The sequence below is a fragment of the Falco naumanni genome, chromosome 13 (assembly GCF_017639655.2).
Source record: "Falco naumanni isolate bFalNau1 chromosome 13, bFalNau1.pat, whole genome shotgun sequence".
Lineage (NCBI taxonomy): Eukaryota > Metazoa > Chordata > Aves > Falconiformes > Falconidae > Falco > Falco naumanni.
In genome coordinates, this window is record NC_054066.1 from 24,667,035 (window position 1) to 24,688,257 (window position 21,223).

At 41.4% G+C, this 21,223-nt stretch overlaps 1 protein-coding gene across 5 annotated transcripts in view; it reads left to right on the forward strand.

The window, feature by feature from the left end:
• LRRC31 (leucine rich repeat containing 31) overlaps nucleotides 1-21,142 on the forward strand; it is a 52,511-nt gene extending 31,369 nt beyond the window's left edge. The window contains exons 1-10 of one of the 5 annotated variants that reach the window (XM_040612449.1): nucleotides 4,688-5,078; nucleotides 6,698-6,955; nucleotides 8,218-8,367; nucleotides 8,763-8,930; nucleotides 11,393-11,560; nucleotides 12,424-12,591; nucleotides 13,357-13,524; nucleotides 14,653-14,820; nucleotides 15,959-16,126; nucleotides 17,305-21,139. In XM_040612449.1, the coding sequence (XP_040468383.1) occupies nucleotides 5,066-5,078; nucleotides 6,698-6,955; nucleotides 8,218-8,367; nucleotides 8,763-8,930; nucleotides 11,393-11,560; nucleotides 12,424-12,591; nucleotides 13,357-13,524; nucleotides 14,653-14,820; nucleotides 15,959-16,126; nucleotides 17,305-17,624 (1,749 nt within the window). In that variant the 5' untranslated portion in view covers nucleotides 4,688-5,065 and the 3' untranslated portion in view covers nucleotides 17,625-21,139. Of the gene's footprint in view, nucleotides 1-4,687; nucleotides 5,079-5,521; nucleotides 6,956-8,217; nucleotides 8,368-8,762; nucleotides 8,931-11,392; nucleotides 11,561-12,423; nucleotides 12,592-13,356; nucleotides 13,525-14,652; nucleotides 14,821-15,958; nucleotides 16,127-17,304 lie in introns of those variants that run through there. The other 4 variants (XM_040612444.1, XM_040612446.1, XM_040612445.1 and 1 more) reach the window with 4 other exon arrangements.
• Nucleotides 21,143-21,223: the final 81 nt, after the last annotated feature.

Consider the following 21,223-nt stretch of genomic DNA (forward strand, 5'->3'; position numbering starts at 1 on the left):
AATAACAGCTAGAAATACAGGGACTCAGATGCTGTCATTTAGGATGAACCTAAAAATGCTTTATAACCAGCTCATCCCCATAAAGTTGCGCTCTCTGGAAACACATATTCAGGTTGAAGTTCCACAGAAGGCAATGGGGAGTTTTGCTGAACTATCCAGACCCATTGTACCAGATGGTACCATATGGAAGTAACACTGATCCTTGGACTCTGTTGATTTTTAATTAGGTTTCTAGTAATTAATATAGTTTGCAGGCCTTGCATGAACTCTGCAGGTTACCCATTCACATAAATGATTAACTGGAAAGGGATTAATTCTGGCATAAGTTCAACCAAAAAGAATTTTCCAGCCTGAAAATCTTCTCTATCAGACTAATATGTTGTAATAGAGAATTAAACATTGTTCCTATTTGTGTAGCTCCATTTAAGAAAGTGTAAGTCATTATCAGAGTGTGAAAAATATCTGCATTGTGGAAATAAATACACATTTGCAGTGATGGACCTATTAGTCATGCTTTTTATGGAAATCAAAATGCCTATTCCATATGACAGAATAGCTGGGAAAATCTACTTATCATTGCTATTATTTTGACTTTTTAAAAAAGAATACATTTTAGAATTCTACAGTTCATGTCTAGCAGCTCGTACTGGTATATGCAGGGCTGTAATTCTTATAACTATAAATCAGGGGCAGCCATACATCTCTGCTCACAACCTGTTCGTTCAGCACATGCACTTGCTGGATTGTCCTGCCAAGTGTGCAGCCCTTTCAGCTTGGGCAGAGCCCGCCTTTGCATGCTAGCACCACAGTTTCATAACATTAATTTTTATTACATTTTAAAGAGTAGAAGTACAGTGAAACGTCAAAATGTTCCTCAAACTTTCCACCCATGAAAAGTCTGAGTTTAGGGGACTGTTTGAGGTCACTCGGAGGTATATGCATTTCTGAATGCAAGGTTTTAGCTGTTTCCCTATGTTCTCAGTGCCTCTTCAAACCCCTTCTGTGATCCATCTATGGTTGTACATAAATACAGAATTGAGGGAGTTGGATTTAGTTTTCATAACCCAGTCAAATGTGTTTTAAACAGCTGCCTCAGGAACTACTGTAGGCTGATGGGCTATTAAAATCAGAAGGTGGAATATTTATTTTGTGGGAAATGATGGGGATACTTGAATACTTTGGACCAAATTGAATCCTCAGGCATGCATATATCTCAGTGTAGGGAAGTCTGGAATTAATTTGCTCCAGGGAAATATTTCTATGTGGCACAATAATTTTGGAGAGTATAAGAATGTGTGGAAAATAGTGTTTATCCAGGTGGCAGCACACTGTTGAACTCTACCTGGAAGCCTAAGCTATGCTTCCCAGCCTAGGTTCTGCAGAGTACTTCCCAATAGTGAGTGCAGCTGCATCTATTCATTCATCCTTGGGGAACTGTCTTTCCAGCCCATCTTGTGTGCAGTCTCTTCTGAAGGATTTTGTGTAGACCTAAAGCTGCTCTGTGAATTGCCTGGATGTAAAGAGAGTCAACATCAAATTAGTGAATGATACAGATGTTGTGGCACTAGCAACATACCACCAGTGCCAGCTGAAGGCTTCTCAGCTATGTAAGCACGTCTGAATTTTGCTGCCTCACTTACAAGGGCTTAGAACTGGGTCAGAAGATGGAGGGATGAGAGAGAGGATGGGCAGAGCTGTGGAGGGTATGGTTTGATGCACGTGGCTGGGCAAGATGAGGGCAGGGTACCTGGTGCTGCAGCAGGCCACTCTTCCCCTATCCTGACTCAGCAGCAGCTCCTGGCACATGTATTCTGAGTCAGCACAGCCCAAGAGCAAGTCACCTGGCACTGGCAATGTCAGACACACGGCAATAAGTGTTTTTCCACCCCCAGCAATTTCTTGGCCCATGCAACTGCCCGCTTCACCTAGGCAGCCTGCAACAAATTGAGCCAAGCAAGAGAAGCCCATGGAGGCTGCTGTAGGCAGTGGCAATCACACAGAAAGGAGAAACGCAGCAGCAGAGATGCATGCTAAGGAAAGAGAGAATGAATAACATGGCAGTGATTCAGTCTCCTTTTCCCACAGAGAGAACAGTGGCCTCACTAGGTGTGAGCAAAGCAGGGGAAGGGAACTGCCTTAGAAGCAAACAAGGGTCAGTGTGTTCCTACATGCTGCAGGACTTGGAATATTAAATATTCCTAGCAGATAAATATCCAAATCATTGCATTCTATATAAATATTGAACCAAGTGCCTCCCTGGTATAGCTGCAATGATTGTGCGACAGCAAGGATGGGTTTAGTCCAGTGTGTTTAGATTCTGTATTATTTTAACCATGTACTTCGGGTTTTGTTTTCCTTTAATGGATAATAAGGGCCCTCCAAAACAGAGTTGCTACTTTGCTTGGGTTTCATCAAAAGAGACACCACTAAAGGGAGAGGAAATCCCCAAAATGATACTCAGTGATTAAGTACATAGAATATAGGATTTCAGTGTTTGCAAATCCTTTTTTTCAAATGAACTTGTGGCACTAATCCTCTAATGGCATTATTTCTTTGGAATATATGCCGGATTAAGGAGTCACAATGAGGCAAAGTACAAAAATCCACATTAATCTCTCACTGGGGAATGCTGTGTGGGATGCACCTTTAACTATGTTGTTCCAAAATTGGTTCTGTTCCTAACCTTGCCCCAGGTCTGCGCAGAGGGAAGAGTAGATATAAACAAGTGTGACACTGAGCACTTGGCAGATGGTCACAAACCATTTAACTGGATAGAAAGGGGAAGGCGTTTATTATTTTTAAACTCCAAAAGCTAAGCCTGTCCTGTGCTGCCCATGACGTACTGCCAGAAGCAGATGCACAGGTCTGCAAGGCAGGAGCAGGACACATGTTCAGAAGGATGCCCTGGGGGAGACAGCAACCGACACAGCAAGGCCCGGTCTATCTGCTAACAGGGGCATGGCTTGGCCTGGCTGGCAAGATATATTGCATATTCACAGCACAGCCTGGATCTGTTGCAAAGTAATGTTTCAGCCCAGCGCAGCCACCTCACTCCAGTTATGCTGCTTTGTTTTGGGATAATCCTGCTGTCCCCTCTTCCCTCATAGATACTGTAAAAAAGATAAAGATTTGCTTTCTAGGAAGAGGAAACTAGGTCACTGCAAAACTATAAAACTACCTTTCCCTTCTCACCGGATTACAGGATGCTGTCATGGTGCCATGAGGTATTTTCACTATCGTTCAGCAGCTTAAAATGGTGAAAGAATTTCTGAATGGACAACACATCACCTAATATACTGATGTCAGAGCATCCACGTTAGTCCAGCCTAACCACTGTAATTGGTGTTTAACATGCTTAAGGATTTCTCCAGTTCCAGGGAGTGGAGTTTATAGAGTGGAGATACATCGAGTGTCTTGGGCCAGCAGAGCCTGGCGCACATTCACAAATATGGGTTGCTTTGCCTCTTGTTTCATCCCTGGCTGCTCTGTTAATCACAAGAAGTGGAAAAGAGCTGTCAAATTCAATGAGGTCCTTACCATCAGAAATGCTTCGGATTTTCAGTAGTCTGCATAGCTGAGATTCCTGAACACTGTGAGGTGAATTAGCACACAGGGAGGTGATCTTTCCCAGTGGATGCAGGTCTGTAGTGAGATGCTGTTTTCAGAAACAGGGACAGAACAGCCTCTGCTGGTGTCAAAAACCCCTAAAACCAACTTGGAGATCCTTTCTGCTTGGGAATATGAATGTGTCCTGCATTTCTTCAGGGAAAGATGGTGCATCACAGTGATTTTGCACATTTTTTTTCTACTGTAAATGTTTCCTAGCATGGTACTTCTCATCGGCAGGAGGATTTTCCTGATATTTTTTTCTCTTAATCTTACCCTGTTTGGTCACAGCAGCACCCTGTGCCTCATTCCACCCTGTCTGAATCACTTGTACACTGACACACTGAGTCAAGCCTGTCCTTGTGGCTGGTGCCTGCTCAGCTACTTTCAAAGCAGTCATTAGTTTTGTTTACCAGCTTTATCATTCCCCACCAAAAGCACTCCAGTTTGCATATGTCTTTAGTGTATACATATAGGTGGATCGTCCCTTGTATTTAAGGAAGCATAAATTATACTGCAACAGTGCAGACAAAGGTGAGCAGGTAATAAGGGAAATGGAATTTGCTGCATCAGGGGAGACAAGAAGAGTTTGCTTGGTTTAGCTTACAAAAGTGAAGACCTCATAGATTAAAAATAATCATCAAAATGAAAGAGATTCAGCATAGCCAGCCATGAGTATGTTTAAATTAGAAATTGTAACATTTGCCATCACGGAGATCAGATTCCAGGGCAGACAGACAAAAAAAGTGTGGTGAAGTCTGATGTATGCATACGATGTATCAAATTATTGCATTGTAATGTGTCATACTGTTGCCCACAAGCAGGTTGTGTGGGATGATGCAGTATGACCTCTCTTCTCATGTCTCCTTGCCCTAAAATGAACAGGAGCGCGCTAGTCTTCTTGCATTCCTTTTTCTTACTGAACTATGCAACATCCTGCTGACAGCATGGCTTTGCTCAGCCTCCAGCAGTATCTCTGACCAGTATGGACAAAAGGGGTGGGAAAACAAAGAGCTTTTCTTCAGGTAGTCCTGTAACCTGATCTATAAGGTGACTCAGCCTCTTTTAACAACAGCTGTTTCAGAGCCATGCAGTGGTTAGGTGCGGTACTGAAGGCTGTGCTGCCACTTCCTGATTTCTGCCTTGTGAGGGGTCTGAGCTGTGGTATGATCAGAGCACTTAAATGGACTTGCCAAACTTCCCCCAAAAAAGACAGGCCAGGGACAGCAAGCTGACAGCAGAAGACAGTGCAGGGGAACAGAGGCATCAGGGAAGAGCCCACAAACCCCTTGTGCAGAGCTGCTGCTATCAAACTGATGAAGACAGAAACTCTTGAAAGAAAACTATGTGGAAAGTCCTATTAGGGAAAAAAGTGAGGCTTTGTTTGCATATTATGGCTTTCTTCTCCTGCAAGCCCTGAAAGCGCTGTAAAACCTGAAAGAGATCTTCAAGTGTAACAATGGAAAAGACAGGTATGTTTCTTTACCTCTTTAAAATAATACCTCTCCACAGCACGAAAGCACAGCCAGAGTAACCAGCATTGCTTTCCAGCTCAGTAAATGTGCATATACACCTATGTGCATTGTTTTGTATAATTTTTGTACTTATAAGAAATACTGCTGTGACAGGCTATTAAGAGCAGGACTTTAAACAATTCACCAGCTTTTTGTAAGTGCTCTGCCCATGAACACTTGTATTATGGCAGGTAACTTCCAATACAATATGAAAATTTACATACATATATATATATATCTCAGTATGTATACCCGCATTTATGTATACACACACATGCAATAAAAGTAAGTTTATATAAAAACTGCATTTGCTTTATATTGACATTTTCCCCGACCCAGCTTTTGCTATAATAATGTGAAAACTATCTGTGCCAGTCATAGGGTTTCTGATACTTCTTCACGTGTTTTGTTTTTCTGGGAAGTTGATGCCAGTGACATTCTATACAACTGACAATTATTAAGATGATCAAGGTCATGCACTCTATGGATGACAGCAAATTGTGGAATGAGTTCTGTGTGTGAGGCTGTATGGGGGAAGTCGGGGGGGAGCCTGTGGGAGTACACAAATCCATTCACGAGCTCTGGTCTGTTGCAGGATTGAGGTCTGAGCATGGGTCATTCCCCCTACGGTCAACGGCACGCAGTAGGACTTATACATATCTTTTCTACATAGTCTTGACAAAGCAAAAGTCAATGAATGCCTGCTTAGTTTTTATGACTGCTCCAGTAATAACATGTGTGTGCAGGTGAATGCTAGACTTAAAACTAAAGAAAGAGCATTAAAGTAATGTTTAGAGAAAACCAAAGCAGCTTCAGAATCTCCAGATGATGCTATAGCTTGTGTAGCATAAACAGAAATGAGGAAAGACCGTGTATAAATTGTAGAGTCAAACTTTACCTGTGAATTAGTCATTGAAACTGAGGTCACTAGTACTGAATTGATCCAAACAAGCTATCTGGGGGGCTTGTTTTCTTCCAGCAGTGGCACACTCCCAGTGTTCATAGCTATGATACCTGGCTGGTTTTAGCACTATTACTTTAGCTTTGCTCTAAGGTTAATGGAGTTTTGTTTGCATGTTCCACCCTGAGCTTGGGAGCATGTGACATTATTCAGGCAAGGATGTCCTTGTACTCCCTGATGCACACCACCTCTTCTCACCTTCCTGGCTGGCCTTTGCTGTGAAGAATCACTTTGGTGTCAAACTTGACCCTCAGAACGGGGATATCTCAGCCTTCCTTCTTTAATGTGGCCACAAGACTGTGAACCAAACCTGGGGATTAAGTGACAGGGGAAGCAGCAGGTTAGCCTGCTTCAGCGCTCAGTGGCCAGGTGAGGTGGCCTTAGGGACAGTCTGCATTAACAAGGCAGCAGGGAGTGGTACTTGTACCATTGAGAACTAGGACCACTGACTGCTGTGCTAATACTGAGCATTAACAGTTCCTTTTGAATGAGGAAAAATTAATTCAGAGTCTGGTCTACTTAACAGTGGTTTTCTGATATTAGCATGGAGGGAATGGTAGGAAATTCTCGATGTTACTAAAACTAATTCTTTCTATGTCTGCTTATCTCCTGAAAGATGACGTGCAGAGCTGCCAAGATAAGCATGAGGAGGACATCACAGAGAGTTCCCCATTTGACTTTGTTATAAAACGGTTCCAAGGGAAGGGGTCCTCTCCTGGAAAAAGAAAAGAGCAGCCTTCAGCTATTAGAAAATTCTTCAGGGGCTTTGACTTTGGGAAATCTGAAGGCAAGGACAGAAGGGAAATCAAAGAACCAGAAATAAACCACTCTGAAGCTGATGATCAGAGTGAGAAGCAAGATCTCTCTGTAGAAGGTAATGCTGGTACAGTAGCGAAATACATGTGCATGTGTATATATTTTAATTTCATAGAAAATTAGTTGCTTTTTTTGCTAGCCAAAATCCTGTATTTTGCTGCCTACAGTTTAGCCTTTAGACAGGATTTGCTTCTGACTGGAACATTATCAAGTATGTACCCTCTAATTTGATAGGTGCCAAGCAAGGAGTAAGATCCAGGTTGCTGAGGAGGGATAAAACTTTTGGGTCCCCTCTTCCTTGATCTCCAGTGTGAGAGGTCAGCGCTGGAGTCAGCTCTTTAGTTGCAGAACTTATTTGGTTTCAAAGTCAAGCTTTGAGCAGTAGCTTGGCTTGTATTTAAGGTCAGTTCTCTGTCCACCCTGCTGCTAAAGCAATCTGAAGACAACAAGAGCAGATGTTTCCTACCACTTGACACTGGTGAGGGGGAGGGGAAGGGAATAGAAATTCATCATGTATGTTGTTTTGCACACATAAGCGTAATCTTTACAGCCACACCAGAGGAAATGAAGCTATTTTTAAAAAGGAGGTGGAAGGTGAGGCTTAGAACCCCATCCTTTGTCCTAAGAGTTTTGGGTAGGTTTGGGAAAACAACAGGAGGACAGCTACTGAGAGTAGGATTGTGATTTTGTGTGATTTTTGGCTGCTTTCTTCCAGCTATAGGCATTAGGTGAAATTGCTAACTTGTTAAAGAGTTTAGCAATAAACGTAAATGCAATTTTCCTTGCTGTACAAACTGCATGGAAGAAGCAGCTAAGTGGGGGATGCTTTGCAAAGCCAAGAAAAGCAGGAACTGCCTTACATAATGTCTGAAAATGAACATAGTCTGTCACGAAGGAAGCAGCAGGTTCACCACACAATTGCAGGGCTACTTGGTGCTAACAGATCAAGTACAGACTGAACTGCAGCAGTGTGGCTACAGTGCAGGCACACGGAGCTGGTTATACAGCTTGTGCATCCAGAATAGCTGCAGTTCCGAGTTTGCAGTGAATTTCATGTCCTTGAACTGGCGGTGCAAGCATCCGAAGTCACTGGCATAAGGTAGCATGGAGATGTGCAACATCTCACTCTGCATCAGGAGCTTTGTACTGATCTGATCTATAGTGATCTTATCACTCAAGTTATTGGTCCACACTGATCAACAACAGACCCTGGTTTAGTGACAGATTTAGTTCGTTTCTCTTCACCTGACAGCCACAGACAGGTTTTACACATTGTGTTGGTAGCAGAAGTAACCAGAGCCCTGTTTCTTTGTTACTCAGATGGACTTTCACATCTAATTTCTGCAGCGGAGTCACCATCTGGTGAGCAGAGATTTATCCAGTTCATGCAGAAACTGGGAAAGGAACCCAACAGCAAGAATCTGGATGTAAATAATTGTGCTTTAAGTGCAGCAGATGTAACAGAGCTGGGTAAACACACATTTTATTCAACTAGACGTTTCATACCTTTCTTTATTTTTTATTTGTCTGTTCAGTTATTCACTCTCCTCTTTTCCCTTCCGTGTCTTTTATACAGGCCTGGTTTTATTTAACATTTCAGCTGGTGGTCCCAGAGAAATGTTAATTAATAAATTATATAAATTATGTAATATACATAAATATACAGGCAGATGATTGAAGCAGATGAATGTCCTTACACTCAAACTACAGATAAGAAAACTGAGGTACAAATTATCATGGCTTGATAACGCTGTATTGGTTGTAGAAAGCATCTCTGTATTAAGATGTGTTGACATCCAGGGTGTGCCAATAACATGCAAAGAGAATACACTATTTCTTTTGGTGTTTTGTTTTTTTTTTTACAGCTTCTCTACTGCCATTTCTTCCAGATCTGGAAGAGATCAGCCTGTCCTGGAATGGTTGTGTTGGTGGGAATTTGAAAGCTCTCACTGTACATCTTCATCATGTGAACCTGTTAAAAGTCCTTCGACTTAACAACTGCAGGCTGACAGCTGAGGATGTCACCTCCTTAGGTACAGGATTTCATTTGCATTTACTTCCAGACAGCTTGTGTCTAATGTAATCCATCTCATCTCTTCCTACATCCTACTCTTGCTGCTTGCACACTGGGCAATGTGAACTCCCGCTGTGACAGTAGAAAGAACTTGGGCTTATGAATGACCTTATACACTTGAGTAGATCTGCTGAGTTCATTCCTCAGGGTATGAAGCTTTCATGTTCAGAAGGGAACAGAATTCAGTCCTATTTGCAGGAAAGCATGCTTTCAGTTTGGTTTAGTATTTCTTTGACTAGGTTTGATATCTAATGGTAGACAGAACTGAAACAGTCAGTCATAACAGGGTCAGCTTAGGTCTTCATGCTGCAGGACAGATGAGTACTCATCACAAAAGATGATGGTCTTTTGGAGGAGATAAAACCAGAAGAGCTGCCTTGGAGCTTTACGACTTGTTTTTGCAAGTCTGGGAGAAGCTTATTTCTCTGTGTACTTTTTTGTTTGGAGTACCTGCAACCCTGCTTTCTGCAAAACATGAGATTTAAAGGTTTTAAAGGTGGTGTTATGTGCTCAGATTCTGATGCTAAGTTACTTACCTCTGGGCCTGGAGTTTTCTCGGGTGAGTCTGTGATATGGATCTAGAAGGGCAAACTCAATCAACTAGAATTATAAAAACTACTGCTTATTTTGCAAATTCTAAAAACCACTCTGCGTTATAAAGCTGGGGGTTATGTCATTCATATCCAGGCTTTTTCCAGGAAAGCTTCAGAAATAAAATTATATATATGGTGGTAGCTCAAAAGTCAATCATGCTATCTGGCGAGGAGGAAAAATGCATCTTTACAAAAGCTGGTGAAAATAATTGGTCTGTTTCTCATGAGGGTAAAATCTATGTTTCATTTCCTATTTTTTTTTTCAAATTTATTTCATTATTTTTCAAACCTTTTTCTCATACTTCTTTTTTTCTCTTCATTTTTATTGGTTATATTTCAAATGTATTTATTCTGCCTGTTCTTCTGTGCTGTTTCTTTTCCCCTTCTGGCTTAGCCTCTGCTGAGACAGACAGAAAACTCATCGTAGGACTTGAATTTGCCATCAATATGTGATGCCCTTGACGTGTGGAATAGCAACAGTCTGTTTGCATTGATTTTGCCTGCGATTTTGGAAATAGCATGTATATTTAGGCCAATATGCCTGTCTATGTCCACATCTATCTGTGGAAATGTGGCCACATGTAGCACATTCTGCTTAGAAATCAATGCTGCAAATATAACCATAATATTAACCTCTCCTGTGTGATTGCTCAGAGCTGGGACTGTGAGAGTTGGTAGGAAGCCATTCCTGGAGTTAGTCCTTTATTTATCTTCTGGGTGGAAAATGTGTCTGGAATGCTAGTTCCCATGTCAAACAGACACAGGCTATGCTGCAAAGGCAAACTTCTCAACCGTGGAGCATTGCTCAGTATTCAAGATTGAGGCATTATGTTAAAATAAATGCAAAAATGGAAGTTAAGGAATGTCCTTTTCTCTCAAACCTCAATATTCACTCTACAACAACAGAAATAATTGTATTTCTATTATGAATATTTTGTGAATAATTAATTATGAAAACACACAGACATGAAATGGTTTTATTACCAAATTACAATTCTCAATTATTAGGTTGATGACAAGACTTTAGATCAAAAATTTGTGTATGACACTTTGAAATTGCATTTGCATATGGTCCAATCTTGGGAATGAGTTTATGCAAACAGACATCTGCCTCCCTCTACAAAGGAAGCTGGGAAGATGGATTTTACTTTAGTGGGATGTTAGTATTACAAAGAAACATTAACACAGTTCACATTGGCAGGTGCGTCAAGCCTGGAAAAGGCTAATTTTTCTGAATATAATCAAAATCAGTGCTGTCTGCCTTGAAATCATAGGGAAGCTAGTCCGGGTCAAAGCAATGCTCATCTGGACTCCTTATTAAATGAACCAGAAATTCCTGTCAGAAATTAAACTTTTTTGTTTCAGAAATAGTTGTGAGCAGACTTCTTTCATCCCCTCCAAAATGACCTGCAGAGGATGTTGGAAGTTTGCCAAATAAAATAGAGCAGAACTATACAGGACAGTAAATTCAGACTTGTCACTTGTATTGATTTCCCCATAGACTAGACTTTCTGGGTCCTGGCACAGGTCTACAATGATGGCCAAGCAGTCTGATGAGGATTTGGGAACCTGGATCAGTTTCAGGTCTGTGTGTACTGTGACAATGACTTGTGGTCTGTATTGGTCCTTTGACAAGGTGAGAATTTATACAACATTCCTGCAGTAGCAGCAATTCATGGCATACACCAATTTTCCTGGCAAGCCATTCGAAGTATAATAATTTGAGAATTAAGTGGCTAACCTTCCTCTTTAATATATTCCAAACCCATATTTTTGTCTTGCACTGAAATTGATACCTAGAATTAATCATCTTAGATTTCTGTTACAGGAGAGGCATTTGAAATTGTTTCTCAACTTGAAGAACTGGATTTATCATGGAACAGTAACATAGGTGGAAAACTGTCACTCCTGACAAAAAAACTCCAGAAAGGATGCAAGTTAAAACTTCTGAAAATTACAGACTGTAACCTGACGGCAAAGGATGGAGAATCCCTTGGTATGTGTATCCATCTAGCTGGACTGACACTGGCTTCACAGAAATGTAACTACCTAGATGATGGCTGTTTTAAGCTACATATTAGTGGAAAGTTAATTGATTTCAGGCCCCGCATTACAACGGTGTTTACTACACAGTCTTGGGATTTCATGCACTTTCTTCCAAAGAGAAAGTTGTTCTCTCTAATCATGTGAGGTGGGCTTGAGAAGAATAGGTGGATCTAAACCACAGTCTGGGTGTCTCGGTGGTCCAGGGTTGCTGGATCCTTTAAGACCCTGGGCAAGTCATGTGTGCCAGAATTTCCAACATTGATTGCTTAAAATTAAGCAGCTGAATATGTAGTTAGCCATGGGATAGGAAAGAAGGTCTGAGGGATGGGGATTTAGGTTGAGTTGGCAACCACTGGCCACCCCTCCCCTCTTTCCTCTCACCATAGCTTAATCCTGTGTGGTCTTTTTATCTGATTCTGTGTTTTAAAAGATATTTTTTTCCCCTAAAGAGAAGCCCCCGTGCTCTCATCTCCACTGCAGGAGATGGCCCATATGCAACATACAGCCCTATCTCTCTTCATTGAAAATCTTTCTTTCTGTTTGTATTCCTGCTTTTTATTCCCATGTATTTTTCTAACTGTTTGTGTTTTTTCACCTTTATTTTCATACAGATTTTTTACTGATTTTATTGATTCCTATCCAATCTTTGTTTTGCTGTATTTTTTTGGTAGAACAGGAACTCAGGAAGTTTAAACCACACACATGGACAAACCCAGCCTACCTCTTCCTGTTTGTCACGGTGCTATATTTTTCCAGGGCTCATCTGTATGTATTCCATTTACCAATTCTGGTTTTCTTTCCCTTTTTTCCTAGCTGAAATTCTAAGTGTCATCCCCAGCCTCGAAGTATTAGATCTCTCTATCAACAAACATATCGGCTGCAGCATGAAGGTTATTGCTCAGGATCTGAAAAATGTACCAGGCTTGAAAGAGTTAAACTTACACATGTGTGGATTAAAGCAAGACAGCCTCCAGGGCTTAGGTTAGACTTTACGTTCAGACGGACTTTTATTCTGAATAAATTGTACATCTGAAAACCATTTAAGAAAGGCAATGAGGTGGGATTTTGCTGATGGTTTGGCAGTATTAATGGGCAATCATTACTTGCTGTTTGAGGACTGATAAAAGACTACAGAGATTTTCAGCAGAAGTAGCATTTATCTTCCCTGAGTTTAAGCATGTGAAAGTCGGTGGGGAGAGTCACCCTCCACCCCATTTATCTGAGACACATCTTAGGGCAGATTAATAGCTCTCTGGACATGCTTCTTCTCTCCCTAGACAGAACATAGACGAGGGCATAGACAGGCTAGCTAACTTTTAACAAGTTAATCCTGCTTTCAGAGAAAAATCCAAATTTACCATTATCACTCAATGAGTGTCCAGTGAATCCATATGAAATGGGCTTTTATCTGTGTCTCTCCCTGGTGGAGGTCTTATCCATAGGATAAAACAACTGGCACTAACTAGCACATCCAGTAGTAATTTCAGCAAAAGGCTGAGGATTGAATGGATCTAGGGGATGAGCTGTCCTCACCTTCACCTGCTCTTTTAGAGAAGGAAGGAGTTGCATAGATGAGGAAGCTTTGCAGTATCACTCTGTCTGCTGTGATTATATGCTGAAGCCTAGTCTAAGAGCTTTGCTGGCAATACTTTGTGCAAACTTTGATGTTAAAGTAAATAAAAGCTAAAGTCATGACCTGTGCTATTGCAGCAGCTGGTGACCAACATGCTCCCTTTTCCATTTCAGACACTGCTTTACAGCACCTTGCAGAGCTAAGAAAATTAGACATATCGTGTAACAAAGAGACTGGTGGTGGCTTTAAAGACTCAACAGCTCATTTGGCCAGCTTGAAAAATCTTGAAGTCCTTGATCTCCACCAGTGCTGTGTAACAGAAGAGGACATGACCGTTTTGTGTAAGGACATGTTGAGGAAATCCATTAAGAATCTAGGTTTTTACTTCTGAAAATATCTCAAAGGCGTAAGAGATTCTGCCTAACCTTGTCTAGCAGGTCTCAGTACTTTTTTCACTAGGCAGTTCTGCAAGTGCAGTGTGCAGGATAGCCTGCTTGATCAATATGGAATTTTTTTTTTGTTGCTGAATCGAAGGAAATCTCATAGTGTCTGATCCTGTGTGGAATTAAGCACCTGAATCCACCATGATTCAGACCCATGGTGGGAATATAGAAACTGCTAGCAAGCACGCTTTTTTTGATAATCAGTAATTTTGCAAATAGCCAGGGACAGTTCCCCTGCTGGTATAAATTAGCATGGATCCAAGGTGCATATGTGCATGTAAACGTACTGCCTAAAATTCACTTAGTGAACTATACGTCAAATAGAGTGATGTTAGGAGGTCTTGCGTTGCTGCTGCTGTATGCTTTATAGAAAATCTGAAGACTACAGGCTCTGGTTTGATTTGGTCCAACTCATAAACAGTGTTAGGAAGAAAAAGAAATTTCCCATTTAATCAGTGAGACAGTTTATTTTTCTGTGTGCATTATCGTAACTTTTTGGCATTGGTTCTTACTCTGTAGTACAACAAAAATTCCCATGACTCAAAGCCTATATTGCCCACATATCATTTTCCATCATGATAAAGAAGGTAATCTGAAAAGCTGCTGCTGAAGCATTGGGAAATATTAACCATTACTAATAGCAATCATGTTTTATTTTTAATTTATTGACTAATAGAGAGTAATAACATTAATACAAAGGAGTTTCAGCCAGCAGTGAAGACATTTGGAAATAACCCCCATCTCATTTAATGTTAAATTCCCTACCTCATTTAGAAATTTTCAACAGGAAGCAGTGTTCTGACAACCTTCCACAGAGTAAGTAATACCTAATTTCTTAAACATTCTTACTGAAAATGGCATGGCTATTTATGGACTAAAACATTACTCACCATAAATTTGAGTGTCAAAACTTGGCCTTGACTTTTGGATTGATTTATAAAGAAAAGAAATTATGTCAGGGAAATGTACAACTACATATTTTTTCTGGATCAGTGACTGTCTAATAACTATTTCATGTTTTTGTAGCCCAGGTGATACCTTTACTCTCCAGTCTTCAAGAGCTGAATTTATCCTCGAATAAAAATGTAGGAGTTTCATCTGATCCTCTTCTGGGCAGGCTCAGGTTTTTACCAAAGTTGAAATCTGTGGCCATCAGCAACTGTGGTTTAGGCGAACAGTCGTTTTCATCACTAGGTAGGAATGGGTTTTTTTAAGGGTGTCTCTTTGTGGGACAAAGCGTTTCGCTTTGGCTGAGCTCCAAAGATCATGGTTACACCATACCACAGTCCCAAGTGAAACAGCCTGTGATGAAACCAGTGCTCCATGGGACCTGGTTGCAAGGGAAAACCATTGTCTGTCTTCCCTCATTATACCTGACTGGATTAAGTCCTTTTAGTCTTTTGTTTGACAGCAATCTTCTGTATGCTCACTAATTTTGGAAGAGAAAGGAAAGCATGCTATCATTTTATGCTGTAATTACAGTTTTGTTTTAACACTGCATTTGCAGTTTAGTTAGGTAAAGTTTTGACCGAAGGTTTTTCATCGCACTGCAGCTGAAAGTTTCAGTAGAAACTTTCTGGGATGGAGTTAAGCAATGGGCAATGGAGGAACTGAAGCAAAGGCTGCAGTAGTAGATAAGATACTGTGCAGCCATGAAGAAAAGTCCAACAGGATACATAAATTCAGCCTCTTTTACCTACTTAATTGCAAATCTCAGTGGATTAACAGCTACGCTGTCCCTTTGATAGGCATCTGATGGCACACAAAAATCTAAGTACAAAGGGATCTGTTAGTTACTGTGGTTTATGCAACTATAATATATTTTGTGCTGTTTAGTAGTGACATTGAAACCTGTAGTAAAACTTGACTGCTTTCAGCAAGCAGTAACAGGCTAAACTGGTATGAGTTCCCTGCAGGAAGAGTACTATATTTATATCATTACAATTATGTAAGAGTGACATCATGGAAATCAGTGTTGTCAAAAGGCACAGACTATTTCACCTTGCACGGTGAGTTCACAGCAAAAAAATTCTCTTTACATTGATATAAAATGATTTGAAACAAGCTATTGAATTAAATTGACTGCAGTGGGACAAGACCAAGCCAATAAAAAGACAGGCATGAAACCCCTCCACAGAGTCCTTAAAGATTCCATAGGCAGGCCCTTCTTATATTCTTTTGTCTGGCTTTTACTAGGATAAAATAAGTCATACTAAGCCCAAGTAGGCAGCCTGTGAGGAGCCTATTTACAGGTGAATTGCCGGTGAGGTGTCTGTTGAGGCTGCGTTGTTTTCTCTTAGTAAGCAGAAGTTGCTGGTTTTAATCTTTTCAGCTGAGGCTGCCCTTCACCTTCCTGAACTGGAGATATTAGACCTTTCTTGGAATAAGTGCGTTGGTGGGAACCTAAAGCTGCTTTTGGGAGCTCTAAAGCATGCAACGGAGATTCAAGTGTTAAGACTGAGCAGCTGTAACTTGGTGGCTGAAGATTTGGCACTTCTAAGTACGTATAACATGGTATTTACTAGCAGTCAAGGAGCCCAGGGCATTTAGACCACAATTCAGAAGGGACTTGTTCCATGGGCTGAGCACGTTTTTGCATACATCAAATGAAAAGATGGAAAATACAGCAGTATTTTTCCCAGAAAGGGTTTTCATTTTGCTGAAGTCTGTGTCCCCTGTACAAGCACAGTGCAAAAGCTGAAAAGGATAAAATGCAAAGAATCTTCTAGCAGTTTTATCTATTAACACAAAAAAGCAGCACTTAGAAAATGTAAGGCTTGCATCTGTTTTTTATATCAGATATTTAAAGCTGCCTCTGAGAAGTTTTATTTTCCTTCGTTGCTGGTTTTGGGTTCAGTAGAAAATGTATGTGCTGACAGCCAGTAATACAGGCACTACCAGCTCTCAGCCCATCAGGTGTGTTTCTGGAGTCAAACTATTGTGGGAGAATTAAAACAGAAGTATTTTCGCCCACCTCTTAGCAGCTGCTGAGAAATACTGGAAAATGGGAACCTGACGAAGAAATAAATTCTAGGATCTTTTAAAAAAACTGTTTATTTTATAATCTTCCTTGTGATTCTGTGGGCCTGACTCATGGGTTTTGAGTGTCTGAGATTGGCAATAGCTGTGCAGCAGCTATTAAGGCGCTGTAATCTGAAGGCTGGTGAGATGAAGCCTGAACGTTTTTGGCTTTACAAACATCACCCTTCATGGGTGTCTCCTTTGCCAATCATATGTTAAGGATCCCAGTTCGCTTTAGGGTATACTGGGCCCATTACCCTCCCACAGTGAGAGGTGGCTGCTGTAATACTGCCATCTCAACTAACTTAGCTTTCCTCTTTCTAAATCTCCCTGTGTAAAGACTATCTGCCTATTTTAATTGGTGCTTGATATACCCTCCTTCCAATGGCTCAAAGGTTTGCAGGTTGCCATACAATTTTAACCTGATACTTCTGTTTCCTTTGGTCACCTATGTTTTAAATGTGGTACACTCCTTCAGCTGTGATAAAAGTCTTTCTGTGATCAACAGCAATTTTACATTGCTGAGTGGAATCTTGCTGTTTGACTACTGAAAAGCTGTAAATAATATAGTATTAAAATACTACTCTTCTTACTTACAAGCTTTTAAAGCAATTGCCAGCATGTATTAGTTGTGTTTGTGTCTGTCATTTCTTGCAGCATTACTGACGCAGGATGGCCATCTAGCCAGATTACGGAAGCTGGATTTGAGTTACAATAACAACATCTCTGACGAAGGGTGGGTCACTTTCTGTCAAGGCTTAGCAGTATTCAAAGAACTCTCAGAGCTGGATGTCAGTCTTCGCCCATCGTCCCGCCGTGGCTGTGGGACATGGTTCAGCGAGTTGTTAGCAGCACTGACAAAGCTGCCTGCCTTGGCAGAGCTGGGGCTGCAAAGATGGGTCCTTTCAGAATCCCAGCGGAAACGGTTGGAAAGCTTTAATCAAGACAACAAAAGAAACATTCGTTTTGACTGTTGACGGAGGTTGAAGGTTTCTGGAAGGCCTTTCACAAGCAGCACATGAACCAAGTATTTTGTGTCCCTGACTTGGAAGACTGCTGATTTTTTAGTAATCTCGTCTCATAAGAGCTCATGAAATAGTTCTACAGTTACATAAAAATGGTTATTTAACCTTCTGGATAATTCCATTTAATAACATACTCTTTCAGATTCTCTGGGCCATGCTTACACTACTGTATATGCTTCATCTTCATGTTGCAAGTACTGCAATGACTGTCAAAAGAGCAATGATGATTTCAGATGGACACACTGCAGGTCTGCCAGTGGAGGGAAGTGGCTGGGGGTGTGCTAATGCAGGTGGGTGGGCAGCAGGAGTGTGGCCTCGTGTATATAAGGAAAATGCCTCTAATGTGAAAATACTTGAAACCTCTGTTTTAAATTTTAGTTTCTTCTCCCCCAAAACTTTTGCCTTTTCATGAATGCATTAAATCTACATAATTCTGAGATTTGGAAAGTATCCCAACAATTCAGGATTGTGTAATAGTCCAGTAAAGAGAATACAGAAGGAGCTGTTCTGACTCTGCTCTGGCCCTCGATGCCATCTCATAGTGTAGATGAGTCCTGTCAGCATAAAATCAAGGTAAGAAACCTTGTTTTTGTTGTTGTGTGGTATCTTTGCATGTCTCGGGCAAGGTTAGATCAGAGACATGTCCTGTGTGGCAGGTTAGATCAGAAACATGTCCTGCTACCTTAGCAAGGATTTTTGACAAAAAGCAATCCATAAGCATGCTGAATAAAGCTATGCATAGGCTTCAGGATGCTTCAGGGATGTTCCTTTTCATCCTGAGCTGTTTCGGCCTTACCCAGAACGAGCTTTCCATATAGACTCTTTTATGACATGAAACACAAAACTGGACTTCCAGGTCTAAGACTCTCATCTAGAGCGTTATGGAAGCCAGTAGGAGTCCCCGCAGTGCATTCATGCTTCCTGCATTCAGGATTAATCCGTTAACTTTCTCAACACCTTGTGACATAGACAATGTTCTTATCCTTACCCTAAAGATGAAGGAAATAAGCAGTCTGTTACTCAAAGCCATGAGGCAGCTTCTAGCTAAGAGTGCAGCATCCTGCTCTGTGCTCAAGGCTTGTTAGAAAAAACGTCAACTTGGGACATGTAAGCGGCTCCTTATTTTTTTTCTTTGATAATTTCATGTTTGGCATTTTATTGTATGTGCTTACATAGAGCCAAATTCTGGCATAGTCATTTGTGTCGTGGAGCATGTTAACCCACACGTGAGCTCAAACGCTGCAGTGGATTATTCGTTGGTAAGGTATTTTAGGAAGTAAAGATATTAGATCTGCCCACTGAGTGAGGAGTCTTAGAGAAATCCTGAGGCAGCTTGAGGGATAAAGTACTGCTCAATTAGCTCTGAGTATATCTACGTGCTGCAACGGTCTCCTGGAGGAGAGGCAACAGGATCATTCAGTAGCACTTTCCTAACTTGTTAAGACCTCTCTCAGCAAGTTCTCCCATGCAGGTGCAGATCAATATTCAGCTTTCAGTCCCAGTGACCCTTCCAGCATCAGCTTCTCACTGGTGAAGGTTATAACCTGCAGCTGACCATGCTGTGCTGATGCCTCTTGATTGCTTAATCCATGATTTCATGTGAGGGTCTCCATGGACTTCCTGGTTTGAGTTTCAGTTCCACTCAGAATGTGCGCTTGACTCCCCCAGCTCTGAGAAATTTGATATGAATTGGAGTGTATTGGTCAGAGGTAGCCTGGGATTGCTGCTGTGTGGGATCAGTTATTTTCTACGGAGATCCTCAACCTCTGAAATGAAGCAGAGCCCCTGTTTCATACAGGGCTAACAAGAAAGACTTTCAAGCAGTGTCTTAAACCAGGAGAGTTATTCTAACGTGGAAGTACCATCACCTCTGTTAAACAGCCTCACACCAACCTCTTCTCTTAATCTCTTGCCTTCCTGTGACTTTATTCCTCAAATCTGCCTCTGGTCCAACTAGAAAATTGATCCTTTATCTGTTCTATGAGAATCCCTCTGAATCACTCCTTTCCCACTTGAACCTCTAATTCAGTAAAGCAGCTGGCCCATGTTTAATGTCCAGTATCTTACTGACTGAACCGGACTTCAGTGTTGGGGTTCTTTGCTTCACCACAGTTGGGTTTCTCATTCTTAGCTCCAGAGCACAGTATGGACTCAACGCTAGCAACCCCTCCGCTTGCTGTTCATGATCCCTTTCTCAGTCTTTAGCCCTTTCATGGTCCTGTTATGCCACTGTTGTGCCACTAAAAGTTTTTATTAAATCACTTTGTCCTGTCTACCTGCCAGTCTTCCCACGAATCTCTCTCTTCCAGTGATTTCCTCCTCAGCAGTCTCTGGATCATCCTTCTCTCTGTTCCTCTTTGCCTTCACTTAGGGTGAAAAAATTTCACAAGACACGTGCAAACAATTAAACCAGCATCAGTTACCTAGTAAAATGAAAAATCAAACCTGAGCCATCCCCCTTTTCTGCACGCCCAGCTCTCTCTGGCCAACAAGCACATTAATGGATTTCAATATCAATCAGTTCAAGAGCCGGACGGAAGATCGATCCATACCCTTGATGCAGATGTAGCTGCAGCATCCAGAGCGCACTGCCTGGAGGTGGAGCTCTATGGAGAGCTGGGTCTCAGTGCCCCTGCCTTCACCACCTCCTTCAGGATGCCACAACCTTCCCTGAGGCAACTCAGACCAGGGGAGGGAGAGCAGGACTGCAGTTCCGACCAGCCAGTTCGACTAAAGAAAAGGTTCTGCTCCCACCCACCTGCGCATTTTGAAGCTGCACAGTGACTGGTTCCAGTCCAGCTCTGTGCTTTATGTACACTGCAAATAACACCCTGGAGGCGTTTAGAGTTTAAGAGGTAACTGAGCAATACAGAATAAAAACTTGACATCAGATGTCTAGGATGAACAGCTATATGTAACATGCCTTGGGAAGACACGGTTGCATATAAATTTGGCATGCTAGAATTACAGTTAGGAGTGTTTGTCATGGTTCTTTTGAATAACAAAGGTGTTATGACAGGCCAGGGCCCAGAATCATTGCAGAATGTTGCATTCTGCAGACTCCCTGCTTTCAAGTAGGCTTGTCATACACAGACACTTTACAAACTGTCACCAAGCTATCTCAGCGATGAGCTATAACACTAAGGATCTGACAGCTTGCAGTCATTCAAATACTGTAGCTACAGATTGTCAAAACATCGCGAACAGTTTTGCAAAAATGTAGAGATACTTTCAAAACAGCTTTTTACACCTCTGTAAGACAGGGTGGTAATGCAGGTTCTGGTAGAAGTGCATGTATTCTGACTGCCTGGAATTCTCCTCCACATTTCCAAACAAGATACTGATCATTTCTGAATGTAAAACTCTTTAAATAACTGCTAGTAGCTGGGGCCACAAACATTGTTTCACTCTAGATATGGCTGTACCTCACTGGACAATGGATTTCTAAGAATTGCATGTAAAATACTTCAGGATTTAGAACAAAGAACACTTCATTGCACCAGATTCCTACAGATTAATTTCCAATTAATCAGCTGCCTCTATGCTTTGAG